The following is an 18,559-nucleotide window of genomic DNA, read 5'->3' as shown; positions in this document are numbered from 1 at the left end:
CAGTCTGTGCTCCATCTGCTTTAAACTGTTCCTCATCAGCTCCCAATGGGAAATAGCAATGTGACGAGGTCTCACTACAAAATGACTAAAAATCTGACAAGAACATACAGTTGTACCACAGAAGCAAAGGAACTCTCTTAGTGTCTTCAACATTTAAAAAAAAAAAAAAAAAGTGATGAGTTTTTTCCCCTTTCCCTAAGAAAGGCAGTGGTGCACTGAGGTTTCAGTCATCCTGAATCCCTCTTCTCTTCTGAGGTCAAAACCTGGGTTCTAAAACCATGGGCTTTGGATCCACTTTGACCTGTGGCCCATTTTCCCTTCAGAATTGCTTTTACATTTTCAGAGAGTTACTCAAAATACTGATAAAGAGGAAAATGCTGCAGGGACTATATGTGATCCACAAAACCAAAAAACCTCTTCCTTTCTGACTCTTCACAGAGCAAGTTTTTAAACCTCTGGCCTAGGGCTACTGGGCCAGGGAAACTGTGGATACCCTATCGCACCTCTGTGAGCTGTCTTAAGAGAAACAGCCTGTCCACTTGCAGAGAAGTAGAGGAGAACTTGGAAGAAGGAGGCTCTGAGCACAGGCTTGGGCGCTGGAAACTATTTTTAGCTATGGCATTAGCTGGACAGTAATGTGTACAGAAACTGCTTGTAAGGTGGAAATGAATCAAAATTTTATGTTTGGGCCAATACTTTGTACTTTTCAAATCTCTTAAATGCTAGTGTTATAAACTGTCATGTTCCCATCTTAAAAAAAAAATGCTCCAATTCAACTTTGACATTTACCAAAAGTACTGATTTTTCTTCTTGGTTCAGGCCGCATCACTGCCTCAACTCTGCTTAAAACCTTTTATAGCATCCCCACGGTGATTTTGATTTATTCAACACTTGAACATTATCATGTTTGACAGTGTTTTAGGCATTCTACATGTGTCTGCTCATTTCATCTCCTCAGTGCATTTTTTTCACCACCCCCACTTTAGAGAGATAAGGGCAACCCAAGAAACTTGCTCATGGACCCGGATCCATTAAGTTGCAGAAGCAGACGCTGTTTCCAAATGTTCTGGAGGTCACAGTCTGGCTCTTTTTACATGCGTCTATGACAGGAAGTCAAGTCTGGGATACAAGACTGGATTTAGAGAATAATGAGATGCACAAGTACACAGAGGAGCATGGATGCAAAGAATGTTGTACGAATGACTAAGATGATGAAGAAGAGAAAGGCTACTAAACTTCATGCCCATGGTGTGCCAGGCACTCTCCCAGGGTCTTCTCTTGGTAAGGGTTTTCTTACTGTCAGTACTTTCTAGAAAATCTGCAAAGAATGCTCTATTATCATCTTTTTGGGCAAAGAAATGGATGGGGGGGGGACCTAATACCTGTCCCGAAGTCACAGAGATGGAAAATAATTAGGATGGAAATCAAAGTCAGGCGCGTGTCTAAACCCGATGACTGGAAATCCAACGCCACATTCACAGACAGGAGCCCCCACCCCCCACCCCCGTATCTTCTTGCGGAGAGCTTCATCTAGGATACAAGCTGAGGGTGAGGCAAGAAGGTGAGAGGGACTGGTCAGAGTGGATGGAAATGGAGTACACCTCACAGTATGAATATTCACGGGGAAAAGCGGCATTAGGTTTGAACCTGGAGCCACACAAAGCCTGAAGAGAGGAGAACACAGCTAATGGAGAACTCCCTGCATGAGCAGAAGGCAGGACTGAGTGTTCCACACGAAACCTGACCGAAGACACCTTGACCCTGCCCAAATGTGTGCTCCATTTTCCGTTTTATAGAATTTATAATTACTAGTTGTATTTTAAAGTACCAGCCCACAATGATACAACATGCAAAAAATCTTGAAACGTTAGCCGGCCATGAAACATAACAGAGGATCTATTTATAGAATTTTGAATGCTTTCACACCAAGCATGGTTTTTCTGAGCCACACTGAATTCCTAAATACCAAGCACAGGGTGGTGGGGTAAACTGTGGAAAATGTGTATTCTAACGATTACCAAAGCTGTACCTAGAAAGAGAAAAAAATAGGTGGCAAGTTTATTGATGACAGTTAATAAATATTTCTATCCTGAGGGTGAAAAATGCTTTCTTAAATGTCTGAATTACACAAAACTGGGTAGCTGAATCATACACTTGAAGACTTTTTTTCTGGTGATATATTACGTGGCAGTTCAATCATAAGAATACAGAGGCATTTCTTTTATACAACCAGAGATGGAAGAAGCACAGCACATGGGCTTTGCTCACACTGACGTGCACCTGCAAAGAACCCCTGTCCCCCGACTTCTTATACAACTCCTACTGTAGCCACAAGTTGTAAACACAAATGCAATTTGATTGCCCAGCAATGTTTCAAAAATACTCAAGTCACCAACATTTAGACATAGGCACATCTCCTCTGAAAACAGGATGATTTGGCATAAAAGAGCTTAACAATTACTTGCAGTTGACAGCCGACAGTCCCTTTGGACAAAGTGACACCTCCTGGCCTGTTTTACTTACTAATGAATATGTAACATACTTACAGAAGAGCACCATAATTTGCAGGTTTTTATTTTTCTCTTGGTAAGTTCTTTCTACTACTGTAAGAAGCAAAAAGTAGGAACAGTCCTAAGACTTCTTCGGTCACACTCAGTCCTTTAATGTGTCAGGCCCACAGAAAGCGTCATTCAAAATAAGTGTTGGGTAGAATTCCAGTGATGTACTCCAGGGTATCAGATGCAAGAAACGTGTCTTGGATGGCACAGGACAGCAGTAATTCATGTTGCGGAGGGACAGGCAGAACCCTGGCCTCATCCTTGAGAATCACTGTTAAATTAGTCCCCCATTGGAGAGAAACCTGTTAAGCTGCTCAGTTACAATGGCATCAAAAAAGACTTAGAAAGTCACTGATTTACCGGAAGTTAGCAGCAGTAACAACACCTGCCTTATTGTTTCTCTGATGGTGTTCCCTGCAAATACAAAATACAACTCTGACAGCAGTGGGAGCATGGGGAGGCCCCTCTGGTCACAGGGATGGGCTTTCCTACTGATGGCTGTGTGAAATGGCAAAAGTCCTGATGTGGGATCCAATTCTAGACCTTTAAATAAAGGCTCACCCTCTGGGAATTTCCTAAATTATACATCTTTACAATTCCACAATGCCTTGCCTAAGAACACAAATTACAACATGTAAGCGGAGAATTATCATGAGAATTACAGAGACCAAGAATGTTCTCAAGGTCTTTGAGTTCGTGGCCCTACTTCTGAAGAGTATAGACAATCCAAAAAGAAACCTCCTGCACTGATTCCTAAAATTCTGGCAAAAGAATGAATCTGAAAATTATTCCATGATTGTCCAGTCACAGTGCTAACTTGCCAAAGAAATTTAATTTTCAAATCAAAGTCAAAGCAAATCTTCTTTTAACTAATTTTTGGCATGTGTTAACTGACACCTATCATTGCCATTGATGTAGGGGTTTTATGATGATAACCTTCTAAGGAACTCAAACTTTTCTCTATGTTTTAATTTAATACCAGGAGTTAATAAGAAGTTAATAAGCAGATAATGCTCTGGTTTGGGCTTTTCTTATTAAATTTCACTTCTTGCAATTATTTATAATTGGTTCAGAAAATAATAGCAAATATCTAAGTTAAGGTATTATGTTGTGATACAAAATAAAACTAAAATAGAATAAAATAAAATACAGTATCAGAATGACTTGGAATTCTAGAATCCCAGGCAAACATTTCAGGAAACAACGTTGCAGGTAGGATCTACAGAAACACAGACTATTTCAGAAAGTGATGAAAACATTCATTTATCATTCTACAAAGATTCAAAGAGTTCCTACTGGGTGCCAAATGCCATTTTCAACTGTGAGAGGGAGAAAGAAGGAAATCAACCTTTATCCCATCATCTGTGAAGAATCACATTAGATGATGTGTTTTCATGTGGTGTCTCGTATAATCCATACAATACCCCTCCCAAGTGGAGTCAACTCCTTTTCCCACTCTGTTGACCTCACGGCTCAGAGAGGTTAATGATTTGACCAAGGTCACAGACTCGGTTAAGCAGTGCCAAATGATAAAACTAAGACCACCAGAGCAAGGGAAATAAATGTACCATATAGTGTACAAAATAAATAAATGCACCTAAGAGTTCTACTAATGGGCAAACATCGGGGAGTTTTAAGTGCTGGAAAGGAAAATTCAAGGTGGTGATGCTACTTACTAGAATCTAATACTACAGTGTCGAATACTGGAGTCTATCTTGTAGGAAAGGCTCAGCTCGGGTCTGTGCACAGTTGGCTAAAACAAGACTCACCGTTGTTTAGGCAGCAAGGTGTCTTCTCTCAGGTGCAACATGGAGGAAGTGGTTGGGCCCTCAAAGGTCATGGTCATTTATCAGCCTCCACTGATCAGAACCACTGATGAAATGCTGTTCAGCTCTCATAGGCCAATACTTTTATAATAGCAAAGGGAAAGCCTCTTGAAATTCTCATATAAATAGAGTATTTTTAATGTTTTAAGGCTTACATGGCTATAGAAAATAAAAGTACTAACACTAAAGTAAATCGGCAAAAGTCTCCAGAAAATAAACAGCTGGAAAAAAGCCAGCTGTGGCAAGGGTTAGAAACTCTTCAGACAGACACAAAAAGGAATGGAAGGTGGAAGAGAAAAACGTTATTATCTTACCTTCTCTAGCTCCTGGCGTTACAATAATTGAATGGAATAGTGATAAAGTGTCAACACACTACCATACAACTGTTGACAAGTAAGTCAAAAACGCTCACAAGCTTTATGTAAATTACATTACAACCTGTTTTCTCTCCCAACCAAATCTGGTTATGATGGTGACCCTCTGACACAAAGGAAGAAGTGTAAAAAACTAAGTAGAGTCTATGGACTATTAAAGTCCCCCCCAAAATCAAAGATTTGCTAAAAGCTTTTCTGGACTGGATTATAAACTAGTAGAGCTAAAATAACATGGAGACATAAAATATACCAACGAAGGATCGCCATTGTCCATATTCAAATATATTATAAACTCACTGGATAGTCAAGCTTTGTACCTCTCACAAGGAAGGCAGCCAAGGCCTCCTGAAGAGGAAACACATTCATTAATGTTTCTACTTCCCTGGCTCGCAGCAAATGCTGTCCTCGCAAGCCTCTTCTCAAATGTTACCTGTTTCCAGAGTTATAAGAGAGCCTAAGCTTCTTTCTTTGGTGTAAAAATTATGGTTCATGTGCAAAAGAATTATGCAAAAAGCATCTGGCCAATGAAAATATTTAATAAGCAGTAGGGATGACAACGGACCAGATCAGAAATGGCTACCGTTGAAATTTGAGCACGACATAATTCTCATTGTGTAATTTTGCATATACTTTTGGGAAAATGCAGCCAATACACAATTCAATTTGACTGGACAAATTCCATCTAAGAACCTCTCAGGTCACAGGCTTGGTAACTGAAGTCATACAGCTTTTGGGCTAATGTGTCTCAAAAGAACACATTTAAAAATAATTTATACTTAATATACTACTCTCAGCTAACTGAAATACAGAGAGTGAAGAGATGAGCAACTGGGAGGAAGTGTGGCTAGAGGGAGGCTGATGCGGCTACGCAGAGCCATCACAAATCCAGCAGAGGAAGGCTGGGGGTTTAAGCTCAGTGGTGTTGCCGCCTGCCTCGCAAGTGCAAGGTCCTGAGTTTGATCCCTGGTACCAAACATATATATATATATATATATATACATACATACACATATATCAACAAATCCAGCAGAGGAACAGGCCCTCAGACAGACCATGTGTCTCCTGAAATCTGCAACACCCTTTCTCTCCTAAGGTTTGTAATTTCCCATTCTTGCTATGCAATTCAGTTATAGGCCTCTGAAGACAAATGCATTTTTTTTGTCAATGAGTTTATTGGTACATTTTAGTTATACAGTACAGTTCCATTCATCATTGGGATCTTGTACCTTTACATGACAGGTCTTGGTTCTTTTTTTCCCCTTGTCCCTGCCCTCCCTTCACCACCTATCAAGCAGTGTCTGTCTTGGGAGATAAAAGGATAGCCACTAAATGCATCTTCAGGGCCACATTTTCATCCCAAGATCCAACTTCTTACAAAACAACAAAAATGTCACCACTCGGGTAAAAATGAAAGTCATTCCATTTTTACCAATGACCTATTATTTAAGGTTCAGGGAAACAATAAAAACAGGCAATTAAGCAGCGGTATGGTTGGGAAGATCCCGAGAGAATAAAAATCCTTCTTTTGTTTATGACAAATCATTTTGGAAATTTCTAAAGAAGAATATTCATTGTTTTAAGATAAATTTATGCAAGAAGAAAACTCAGCAAAGGGACCACAGTACTGACCTGAAAAAATAGATTCCAAAGTCAGAATATCTTGATTCAAATCTTGGGCCCATCATAATTTAAATGTGTGATCTTGAGGAGATGACATAAATTTCCTGTGCTAACGTTAACATCAGTAGTCAATCTTTGCACAAAAAGCTAATGAGGACTGTATTCGTAAGTCTATAGGAAAGTGTTAAAAAGTTTTTGCAATGCAAGAGAAATCACCAATAGAGCTAAGAGACAACCTACAATGTGGGAAAACATTTTTACCAGCTACTCTTCAAAGGACTACTATCTAGAATATATAAAGAACTAAAAAAAAAAAAAAAAAATTCAGACTCCCGGCCTAAATACAAAGACCCGATTCAAAAATGGGCATCTGAAAGTTGGGCATTTTTTATTTGGGACAGATAGCAGATATTTTAGGCTTTTGAGGCCACGCTGTGTCTGCTGCCGGTGCTATGTGTGGTAGGCGGTACATGGCTTGTGCCTATATACTAGGAAATCTTTATTTATAAAAGCAGGCATTTGGTGGATTTGGATGCTGCTTGTACTTTATCACATTTTACCTTCTTTTATTTTATTTTCTTTCACCCAGTGTTAATGCACATTTTGCTTTCAAATCCTTCTCAGTTGTTATTAGTGGGATATAGGTAAGTTTCCATTCTCCTAAACTTAAATATGGGAAAGTGCCGACTAGCCAGCAAAACCATTAAAATGAATTACAAAAATACTGTGGTCATTCAAACAAATGACAAGAACAGTAAAGAATCATATGCAAATCTTGCGTTAATTAAAACATTTTAATAAGTGGTAGGAGTGAAAAGTGAACAGTTCACAATATATGTTGTCTATAGCCCAGCAAGAGGTGAGCCCTGGCCATAAATACATTGATAACAGCATGCAAAAAGAGAATGAAGATGTGTGAGTCCAATCCCCGGTAAAAATGTTCTCCTAGGAATTCAATGTCCATCTCTCAATAACTAATACATACTGGTGTTTGCAGGTGGGTATAAATGGACGAATAACTTGGAAAAATCATTAACATGGTATGCTTTAGCCAAAAATGAAAATGTAGAAAGTTGTCTCCACAGTTACGTCCAGATGCAGCCAGATGCAGCCATCTGCTAGGTTGCTTATACAGCAGAATGATTTTGTAAAGTAATTATTTTTTAATTTTGAGGGGGGTCCCGGGGATCGAACTCGGGCCCTTATGCTTGAAGGCAGGTGGCAGAAACACTGAGCCAAATTCCCTGTAAAATAATTATTTTAAGGAACCAAATATACTATGTTAAGTTCTACAGTTCATTCTCTGCTTCTCTCAGATGGTCCAGCGTGGCTGTGCATATCCGGGACGGCTGCTGAGATTGGCAGGACGCCCATTCAGACTTGCTGGCTCAGGCAGAGCTCTCTTGACTCACAGAAGTGCCCAGTGTGGCCTCGAGAGGCTTTTTGTGACCTTGTGCCCTTTCTTAGTCTAGGCATTCTGCCTGGACTTCAGATTTTAGTTCCTGTTGTCCAAATTGTATATTCGGGTTTTGCAAAAAGTAATTCGGTTGCTTAGATTGCTTCTCCCAAGTTTAAGCTGGTCACTGTGTGCAATTTTGCTAGGCATGTTAACCAATTAGCTGGGTCTTAACCTTTGCTTGTTCTAAAGCCAGACAATCTAATAGTGTGACTAAGCCTTGTGAGTCTTACCTAGTACCTGTTTTAGACTAGCAAGGCTAAATACAGTATCTACTTCAATCTCTTATGCACTGCCCTGGGGGTCGGCCTACTCTTGACTCCTGAGTCTCACAAACCTGAATTTGAAAGGACTAGTAGCAGTGTCTGTTTCACAGGGTCATTGAAATGTCAGCGCGAGGCATGCAAATCAAGAGCACAGCAGTGTCTGACACAGAGGAGCTCTGCCAAGAAGGCTGGCATTTACAAGCATGGTCACCACTGCCTGTAGACATCAGGGATCTCAAAGGATGAAAGTGAAGTTTTCAGAGGTGCTCAACAGATCCTATAAGCAGAGTGGCAAACTAAGAAAGTCAGGAAGAAGGCCCGATGCCGTTTATCTATGATTCTGTGAGTGCTTCTAGGTGGCAACTGTCCTCAATACTGAATTAAAAAAATGTCACACATGTGTAAATACCGAATAGTTTCCCTGGTGTGAATAATCTGCAACAATGCATAAGATTCTAATAAGATTACTGACATTTAGAAATGGGAAGAAAGGAGCTAAAGGTGTAGGGAAGGTGGGATGGGTAGGGGAAGAGTAAAAAGGGAAAAGAAAAAACTGTGAGAGAATGAAAAGATGAAAATAAAGTGTTTGTAGATGGGGAGGGGAGGAGGGGGTGAAGGGAGGGCACAGGTAAGGGGAAAAAATGAGAATCAAGACTTGTCATGTAGAGGTACAAGATCCCAACAATGAATGTAACTGTACTGTATCCCTAAAATGTACCAATAAACTCAATTAAAGCTGAAAAAAAATGACTATGACACATCGCTGCTCTCACAGAGTCTTAGGTCAGGACCTGCACTGGATATAGAAATTCAAAATAAAGGAAGACATGGATGCTGTAGAGCACAGAGACTCTTGATTCAGCCAGGGACCCCAAGACAAGACGTCTTGAGATGAAACTTGATGGCTAAAGTTGCAGCAGTAGACACAGACTAAGCCAAAAAAGCCAAGCACGACACAAAGACAGATGTGCAGACAGTTCAATCCTATCACACCTTAAAATGTGGAGGGGAGGGGCAACTAGAGGAGAAAGGGTCATCAACCCTTATCTCCATTTCTAAAAGCTAAACCCCAGGTCCTGGGATTGTGTGTCTGACCCTTTTCCGGGCCCTCAGTTCTGCTTTGTCACAGATAATATGGGGACCTCCTCTACTTGAACACCGAGGTTAATTTCCAAAATTCACACAATAGATCAAGTTCATTCTAAAAAGCCAACTGACACAGTGATTACATCTACATCTCTTGAGTTCTTGAAACCTAGGCTATCAAAAGGAGCTCCCATCATGTTTTCTTTATCCTGAAATTCTACAGGATTCTTGAGGTGTACAGCTGCTCAGACTAGCTCAGTCAGACTCTGCAAGGAAAGGGGAGATGCCCTCCCTGGTTATTGGTGAGCTCTGCATCCAGATGCATGGCCTCATCTTGTTCTCAGGAGCTGCTGCACTTGCTACATCTTGCTGTGTCCCCAGGGTCACGCTTCCCTCCGGAATGTCCGGATGGGTCAGAAAGATGCGTCCTATGATGACTAGGATGAGAACTGTTCTCATGGAGTGTCCTCAAAAGAATCTCTAAACTCAAATCCCTAACTTGGGTGTGTAAGAGACCTGCATCTGATCCTCAAAACTACTGATATTCTTCCTACATACGCACTCAAAGGACTTGGGTCCAGAGGTGACGTGTGCCACTTCCAGGCCTGACCCCTAAAACCACCCATAAATCGTTCTCCATGTCCTGTCGTCATCCAGTGGCAGCAGTATGTAGGCTAGGGTGGCTCTAGAAGACACATGTGGAAGATGGGAAACACCCCGACTTCCTGGGTCCCTGACTGTGTGGAGTGGAACCTGCTACCCAAGTGTCCATGTCGCGTTCCCCAGCTTTGTTTAGTGAGCAAGGACTACACTTTAATACCTTAAGTTTTAGAGTCTGGTAAAGCCACTAACCTATTTGAACTAATGCATCTGGCAAATATATTTGTGTGTCTAATCTACTTATTAAAAAAAAAAAAACAGATACAAGGGGAAAAAATGAGAACCAAGACCTGTCATGTAAAGGTACAAGATCCCAATGATGAATGTAACTGTACTGTATACCTAAAATGTGCCAATAAACTCAATTAAAAAAAAACAATAGTGCAGAAAACTATTCCATGTTATCTGTACCTTATAGGAATATGTTTTTATAAACCCAAACCCTAAGAATCAGTAAATCATGTAATCATGGTCTTCCAAATAAGCATTGGGCTGAGGACCTGAACCCAATAAAGCTGGTGCCTCTTTGTCCCACTGCCCCAAAATGGAAAAATAAAAAGAACACTGGAACACACTTCCCTGCTCAAAGAGGAAAGCTCCTATTTAGTTTCTAATAATTGTGTGATGACAGATGCAGGTCACACTTGTAGATCTTTCTATTTTCATAAAGGATGGAGAAGAACTGTGTGTGGATGTTTTCCATTAGGCTGAAGAAAATCCAGTCATGGGCTGTGTGTGAACAGACTCATTGTGAACTGTTACTGTTAAACGCCATAGAAACCACCTCACAAACACGTCCCCTAAACCCTGAGATACTTTCTCTGAGAGTTCAGAATCATATCTGGTACCAAAGAAATTAGTCCTGAGCACATCTCCAAAATTTAAGAACTCAAATTTGGGTGTTCAGAGGATGTCCTCAGTGGTGGATGTGAACCCACCACATTCACTATGCCCAAGAGGCACTGAGGTGTGTGTGATGAGACAGAGAGGAAATGGAGCCATCAGTGAGTACGAGAAGACAGACCTGGAACACAGTGGCTAAGTGGGTCAAAAACCCAAGTGATGAAGAGAAAGAAACCGGATGTGGAATCTAAGCAGCCACTCAGCCCTTCTGCCTTGACTTGCTCTGCTCAAGGTCAGATTTTATCTCCAGTGAGTCAACTCCATCTGAGGAGACGGAAAACCCTGCTTCCTCTGTGCTGGCACTGCTGCTGGGAGCCACCACTGAGGGCCATCGTTGATCCCACCATGCACAGTAGCGGCTTCTCTCATTGAACAACTGTGACTGCCCATAGCCCCAAGGATGTGACTTTTCCAAGTCAGATTTTGAAAGCAGAGGAAGCTGCTCTATATCCCTGAGTCTATGCCAAGGAAAGTACAGCCTTCTGATAAACTCAAATGACATGTGAAAAGCAGTGTTTTAACAGGCTGATTGAGCAAGAGCTTTGTCAAAGACAGGAGAAGAGATGGTAAGAGTAAGACCGGAGAGAGGGTATGGCACGGCTGGCTGGGATAGCAGATGTGACATGTTAATTTCAAGATCCTAGACAACGCACGGAACTGTTTTCAGAGCCCTGCATGCGGACTTCTCTCGAGAACTTGCAGGTTTTCAAGAGGATGGCTTGGACTGGATGTCAGCCTGAGGTTGGGATCCCAGCACTGCCTGTCAGAACCCATATGTAGAGGTTCTCTCGGGTTTCCTTGAGATCTGGACAGCATAAAAGGACACTCCAATGCCATGAAGCGCTTGCTGGCATCACCTCCCACGATGGCCCACACTGTTTTCCAGACACGGGGTGTACTTTTATCTTCTCTCTAACCCTCTTTTTCTATTTACTTGGCCCAAGCTCACTCCGCAGAGCCAGTGTATTCACTTATTCACTTTTGCTTTCTTAAATTAACTTTGCAACTGCTCTTCGGCTCATTTTGTTCAATTCTTTGAGATGAGAAGAACCTCGAATTAATTCCAGAGAGAGGTGAGCAACCCTGAACGCGGTAATGTTTAGTTGGTGGGCCACTTTTCAGAAGCAAGCTACCCAGTAACACGAGTGTCATCTTTGGATCCTGGAAGATGAGAATTTAACCCCTGCTCTGTTACTTCCTAACAGTGTCTGCCTACTTCGCTGTAATACTGTGAATGAGAGCTTAATGTGATCATGGCTGCAGGTGCTCAGTACCGGGGGTAACACACAGTGTGCACCAAACAAATGCTTTTGCTAACATAGTCAAGAATAAAGCTGCCTAATGACGAGTGATTTTTGGTAAGGCTCGCTTAAAGTGAGGACCACGGAATGTTGTAACCCTAATACATACTTGATAAATGCTTTTTTAATATAAGAATAATCATAATAAAGACTAAGCTTCAAAAAGCAGCAGGCTGTTTCCATTTCTTATCCTGGGGCCGGCTACAAGAAGATGGTCCCGGGGAAAGTGAGTGATCAGCTGTACTGCTCCTTCTCCCTGATTTTATTAGTGATGCTGACAGAGAAGGAACTGGAAGCAGAGACCACTGAAAGTGATCTGCACCCAGCCCTATTGGGCACAAGGGCACTAAAAGACATTTACTAATGAAGGTAATTAAATATGCCTTGATAACCAGCAAAAGCCCTGCTGGTGATAGCAGTGAAGCAGATAAAGACAAATCTTACCCTCTAGAAAGAGACTGGATATTATACTAAAAGTGTCTGCCCAACAGACAACTGCTGGCGCAGAGATAATGTTCTTGTCAAAACACAGGGTAGGTCGGTCTCACACATGGGCTCAGCCCAGCCTCTGCAGCATCGGCAGGAGGGCAGAATATCCGCACACTCTGACAAATGTCCATTATACACCTGGCAAGAAAAAAGGCACAAAGGTGCTCCTTTTCTCTCCTTTTCAAAGCCCCTCCTGTTTGGTTAAAGAAATTAGCAACCTTGGCATAGAATTTAAGCAGACAGAGATGCGAATCAAAGGCAGGGAAGATAAGGCCTATCTTTGTGAAGGACTGTTTAGCCCAGGTTTCTTTCTAATCACTTAGCTGCCAGTAAGAAGGGTGCTCTGTCACAAAGAAGAGGAAGTCATGGCAAAGCCATCTTCAAGCTAATCTTGCAGTGATTGCTATAAACCTAACCCTTGTAGTGACCATGGTCATCACTGGGCATCCACAGACTGTTAAACTGAATCTCTGAGACCTACTAGTCCTTGAGAATTGGAAAAATAAAATGTGTCTAATTCTTGTAAGAGAATACTACTTAGCTGTGGCAAACCATATCCTATAAATTAGACTGTCTAGCTGATATGTAAGCAGACCAGACCTCCACCTGATTGCCAGGAGCCTTGTTTGCGGACCAGAATACAATCCCCATCCATACCTTCAGGCAACACCTATACTCCATGAAACACCAGCTCTGTGTAATAAACATCAATGAAAACTCATCTAGAGCGTGGGTGGCACCAGTCCCATTCCCAAAGCCCGTTGTTGTACAGATGTCTTGAAAAAACTAATAAAACATTTATGAATCAAATTCTATTGCCTAAAAGGCTCAATGCACATTACAGATAAATAGAACTTCTAATAGGGAGCCACATGTAAATTATGAAAAATAAATACAGTTTATTTCAACAAAGCCTAATTCATCAAAAAACTGACCATGCTATAATATCTAAAGAAGAACATGTATACAGAAAATGAAGTATTTGGGTTCAATAAACCTAGAAAGTAAAAGTAAGAGCATTACATAAACCATTTTTTTTAAAGTGGGAAAAACAGGTAAAAGAATCCATAAAAACTAAATTTCAAAAAATTTATTTTATCAGATATCAAGACAATAAAAGCAATAGAAACTAAAACTACGTTAGACCAAAAACAGACAAATAGAAAAGTAGTGCAGAATAGCCAGAAAGCAGATCCACGGGTCCATAAAGATATAATCATGTGCTTTATGACAGTGAAACATGATTATATTTTTTAATAAATGGAACTGTATATTCATAAAGGGACAAAATTAAAAAAGTGGAGATCCATATCTTATTCCAAATAGAAAATCAATTACAGATAGATCGCAGTTATACAGACAAAATGAGTAAGCTTCCACTTTTGAGGTAGGGAGAGCTTCACTAAGTTGGAGCAGGTAAAGTTTGCTTTATCGTAAAACTTGATAAAATGGGCAGTATTAAAATTAAGAACTTCTGCTCATTATAAGACATCATAAAGATGACTCTTAAAAAAGCAAGCTACAAAATAATCGAAGGTATTCACAATATTTATGTGACAAAGAACTCAGTTTTATATTATATAAGGATGTCCTACATGTCAATACATAAAAAAAAACCAAAATCAGACAACCCCACAGAAAAGTAGACAGACAGATAAACAGAAATTTTATAGAAGAAGGCATGAAAATGGTAAATACATTAAGTTTGATCTCTGCTACCAAAAAAAGGTAAATATGCCAACAGGAAGACCCCAGTAAATACAGTGAGACCTCAACAAATTTTATTGAGGTAAGACTGAAAAAAAATCCCATTGCCAATGAGGATGAAGATGTGGGGTAATCAGAGCTTTCACCTACAAAAGGGAGGGGAGGTCTACACTTACAGTCACTTCAGGAAGCTGGCAGGATTTTATCCAGCCACACACATGCATACAACAAGAGAAACACACAAAATGCATGTATACGAACGCGTGTAACAGTTTTATTTGTAATAATCTAACTGGATGAACTCAAATATCTGAGTTCTAATCTAAAATAGATTCACAGAACATGGTTAGTTCTGATGACAGTACACTGTTTACTGGTGTCAAAAACGAACTGCTTCTGGACACCATGGACAAATTTCACAGATAAAATGGGTGGTGGTTTCATGTTTAAACTTGCAGGAAACCTGCTTCTTGCTGGGATACAAAGTTTTAAGACTGGTACTCACATTCTAATGAAAAGAACAAGTCAGATAAGTTAACTAAGCACAGTTCTACAAAACCATAAGACAGCTGAGAACAAAATAATGCCTAAGTGAATAAAATCAGAGGAAAGAAGCCCTTTCTGAGAGATACAGCATAGCTTTTAAAGGCAGATTCCTGTTCATCTCCCTCTCGATCCTTTTCTGGGATAAGAAGTTATGGTGCTCTCCTTGCAAACACCCAAGGATGGCTGCTGCCCTCCTGAGGTTTTATCATCTTGGTCCTACAGCAGTTTCCTAAGGGAAGGTCGACTCTGGTTTAACATCCCATCCACATTTTCACACGGATCAAATCCAGGCTGTTTTGCATGGCAGCTCTCTGGCCGTGCACCCAACCTGTGGTGAACCCTTGAAAACTAAGGAGAGTTCTCTGGGAAAGAGTTGGGGGTGAACGGAGACTCCCTCAGAATGCAAATCCATCAAGCTTGTCCACTCATGGCCACTAAAGTGTCAAAATCTGGGTACTTTGTCCTGGATAAGGGAATAGATTTCATGATACATTTTAGAGGTTAAGGAGACAGAACCATCAGCATAATATTCCTATACTACAAATTTTATTGAGGTAAAAATTAAATGAATACAAATGCACTTTACATTTTTCTTACAATTGTCTACAATGAGAACTGCACTCCATGGGAAAATTGCAATGGAGGACCAGAGACATGTGGAGGCTCTTGATCTAGACTAAAATGGCAACAAAGAACCAAGAAGTTCTAAAGGCACCACAGGAAAATCAGTATTAAACCAAGAAGTTAGCCACAGAAAGTTCTAGAAAAATCCTAAGGTACTGGAGGAGTAAGAAGCAACACATTCTTGCTCAAGAGTTAATATAGAGGCCTAGAAGATTCAGAGGTCAGGAAAGAAGTTGAAGGCTTATAATGGTATTTAAATTTTTTTCATAAAATGCTTCATAAATTACAAAGACACCAAACAGCAATCAAATTAAATGTTTTGGTTTTATTCAGGTTGGTTAGGCATCATTATGCTCCCAAATTGAAGGAAAATGGCACTTCTCCAAGGGGACAAGTACCTGTCCAGATGACTTGGGCAGGAAATTAGAACTGGATCAGGAATTTGATCTTACATGTTTTTGATTCCCTGAGGCCAGAGTTTTTCTGCCAATATTGTTTTGCATTCTTTTCCCTACCAATAGCTAGGTTTTACCATGTGATATCAAGCATCAATCTTAAGGGGTTGAAGTCATTACAGAAATAAATCTTTCCTAAAATAATACAAGGGAGCCTTACTAAACAATCTTTTGAAGAGATTAGTGTGTGTGTATGTGGGAGAGGAGGTTCAGATTAGGTGACCTCAGGTACCCTGTCCACACTCTAAGAAGCTGAGAAGGATCTTGGTTCTTGCCTCTGGGGCTCCAGTTCTGTGCAATATCTGGTTATTATTGGTGGCTTTCCAGTTAAGACTAATTTTACTTAAGCTTTATTGAGTTGGTTTTAGGTTTACGTCTTCAAAATAATAAACAGTGACAAGAAAAATAAAATAATGCAAGTGGGTTTATGAGAAAATGTGATCAATACACATTTGATGATCTTGAATACAGCTTATGAAAGTGAAAGGATAGATTAATTAAGAATCAAGCCAAACATGAATTTTAAAATTCAAAGGCATTTATAAGCAAGAAACCCTGGGGTATATTTATAGAGCCACTTTAATTAGTCAGTATTCAAAACAGTTTTAAACACTTGAGTCAAGTTTTCAACATATTTTAAACATGCATTTATACTAAATGACTGCTCCAAAGATTAAACACAAGAATGGATGTGAATGTGCTTTGTGAAACAAAAAGTGACACATCATTTCCTCAAAGAGAAACTATGTTCATGAAAATTTGTTTTTATTCAAGGTAATAGCTCTACCATTGACTTCTACACATACAGGTACCTAAGACAGGTACATTTTCATTTCCCAACAGTGATGCAAAACCCAAACATTTCTGCGTTCTTTGCAGACTACTGTTTCTGGCATTTTCAGTAAACACAAATGACCTAACAACTGTATCTAAGAAATACCTGGCATAGCAGTTTCTCACGAATTATATTATCAGATTCCAGAAAACTTCAAAAGAAACATATTAGAGTAGTAAGTTTAGACTGTGACATGAGACAGATGTGAACTCAAGTCCTCCATTTATTATTTCCTAGATGCATAATTTTGTTTTGGCTCAGATTTCAATCAACAAAATTCCCAATAATATCACCAATTTCAAAGGTTTAAGAGAGAATAGCATTTAAGGTATTGAGCAGAATATGTCTGGCCCTCAGAGCAGATCTTAGAATTATCAACTTTTGCAATGTATAAAACATTGCTTCTGAGCAAAAATCTTTGCTTTACATCAATTAGGCATCCCATCTTTGAAATGGTTTGAAGTTCCATATGTACGTGGTGTTATGAAGCTCATGTTAATTTAAGGGCAAAGGGAATGTGGACACCCAATATTGTGTAATACTGTGCACCAGGAACCATGATGGATACAACCATGAATTAGATGTTGTCTCTCACTTCAAGTATTTCTACGTGTGTGTAAAACCCCTAGGGCGAATATTTGTTGGCTCCATGCACCTCTGTATTCTCAGGGATTAAAATTGTGCCTAGAATATGGAAACTGCTTGATAAATGTTCTTGGGGATGAACAGGTTCAATGCCTTTTCTACCATACACATAAATATCAAGATCCCAGGGTGGAAACTACTTTCAGTTATATTTTGAATATCCAAAGGAATGAAACTGGAAAAAGTATCTTTTAAGTACAAATGTAACTAGAATTGAGTTCAAATTCTGGATTCCTTGAAAAAATGCTAATGATCGTCTTATACAATGAATACAATTGCATTTGGTACTTTTGAAAACCTCAATACATGTGTGGCACACATAGGAAAGAAGTCATCAAATGACTGATCCTGTGGTAACAAAAAAGAAAAACCTGACAGCATTTTCTTCTTCCTTGTAGTGACCCTTTCACCACCATTTAATTTATATGATTGGAAAATTTCCTTCGAAAGATTAAAATATTGCTCACCTGGTCTTCTTCTCCTCCACCTTCTTCATCGTATTTTAAAATATTATCTCTTACATCGTCTTCAGGATCGATTAAAAGTTGTTTGGCCTGGCGTTCTTTATCCCGGCGTTTCATCCATACCACAAACATCAGGACAAGGACTAGGGTGGAACATAGTAAAAATATAATACGATAAACATCATTATTGTGAAAGCCTGGCCTGTTTGATCACAGTCTCCAACACTAGTAATTTTTTATTATTTGGGCTTGTAATGCATTTTTCACTTTTTTTTTGTACCAGGGATCGAACTCAGGACGTGCATTTTTCACTCTTATCTATTTGTGGTCTTTAACTAAGAGAGACAAGACGAAGCACGGAGCAGTGCCCTCAGTTCAGAGTGCGAAGACTTCGGATCCAGCCCAGGTGTCCCGTGAACTCACTGGGCGAATGTCTCTGTTCTCAGCTTTAGTATCTACACATGAGAACATTAACAGTCTCTATCTTTATTTTAGCTTGCTAGAAAATAGATGTCCTTAACAGAATGGTTCATTAATCCCGAGGACACAAAGCAGCAGTAAGTTACTTTGTGACACTGTTTTTATTCAGACTGAGCAGTCACCATCACACTCCCAAATCCAAAGAACTCCACTTCTCCTGGGAAACAAGTCTTTCCCTAGATGACTTGCTTTTGAAATTAAAACTGGCTCAGGAATTGGATCTTGAGTTCCTTCTTCTTTTTTTTTTTTTTTTTTTTTTTTTTT

The 18,559-nt window shown here is 39.9% G+C and overlaps 1 protein-coding gene across 1 annotated transcript in view; it reads right to left on the bottom strand.

Moving 5' to 3' along the window:
• Cdh2 (cadherin 2) overlaps positions 1 to 18,559 on the bottom strand; it is a 180,061-nt gene that overhangs the window by 11,216 nt on the left and 150,286 nt on the right. The window contains exon 13 of the mRNA XM_010643995.2: positions 17,819 to 17,958. Within this exon, the coding sequence (XP_010642297.1) occupies positions 17,819 to 17,958 (140 nt within the window). The remainder of the gene's footprint in view (positions 1 to 17,818; positions 17,959 to 18,559) is intronic.

The sequence above is a fragment of the Fukomys damarensis genome, unplaced genomic scaffold (assembly GCF_012274545.1).
Source record: "Fukomys damarensis isolate Sample0158 unplaced genomic scaffold, DMR_v1.0_HiC HiC_scaffold_30, whole genome shotgun sequence".
In the NCBI taxonomy this organism is placed as follows: domain Eukaryota; kingdom Metazoa; phylum Chordata; class Mammalia; order Rodentia; family Bathyergidae; genus Fukomys; species Fukomys damarensis.
The sequence above is the reverse complement of the archived record's forward strand: the minus strand, read 5'-3'. Positions and strand labels throughout refer to the sequence as shown.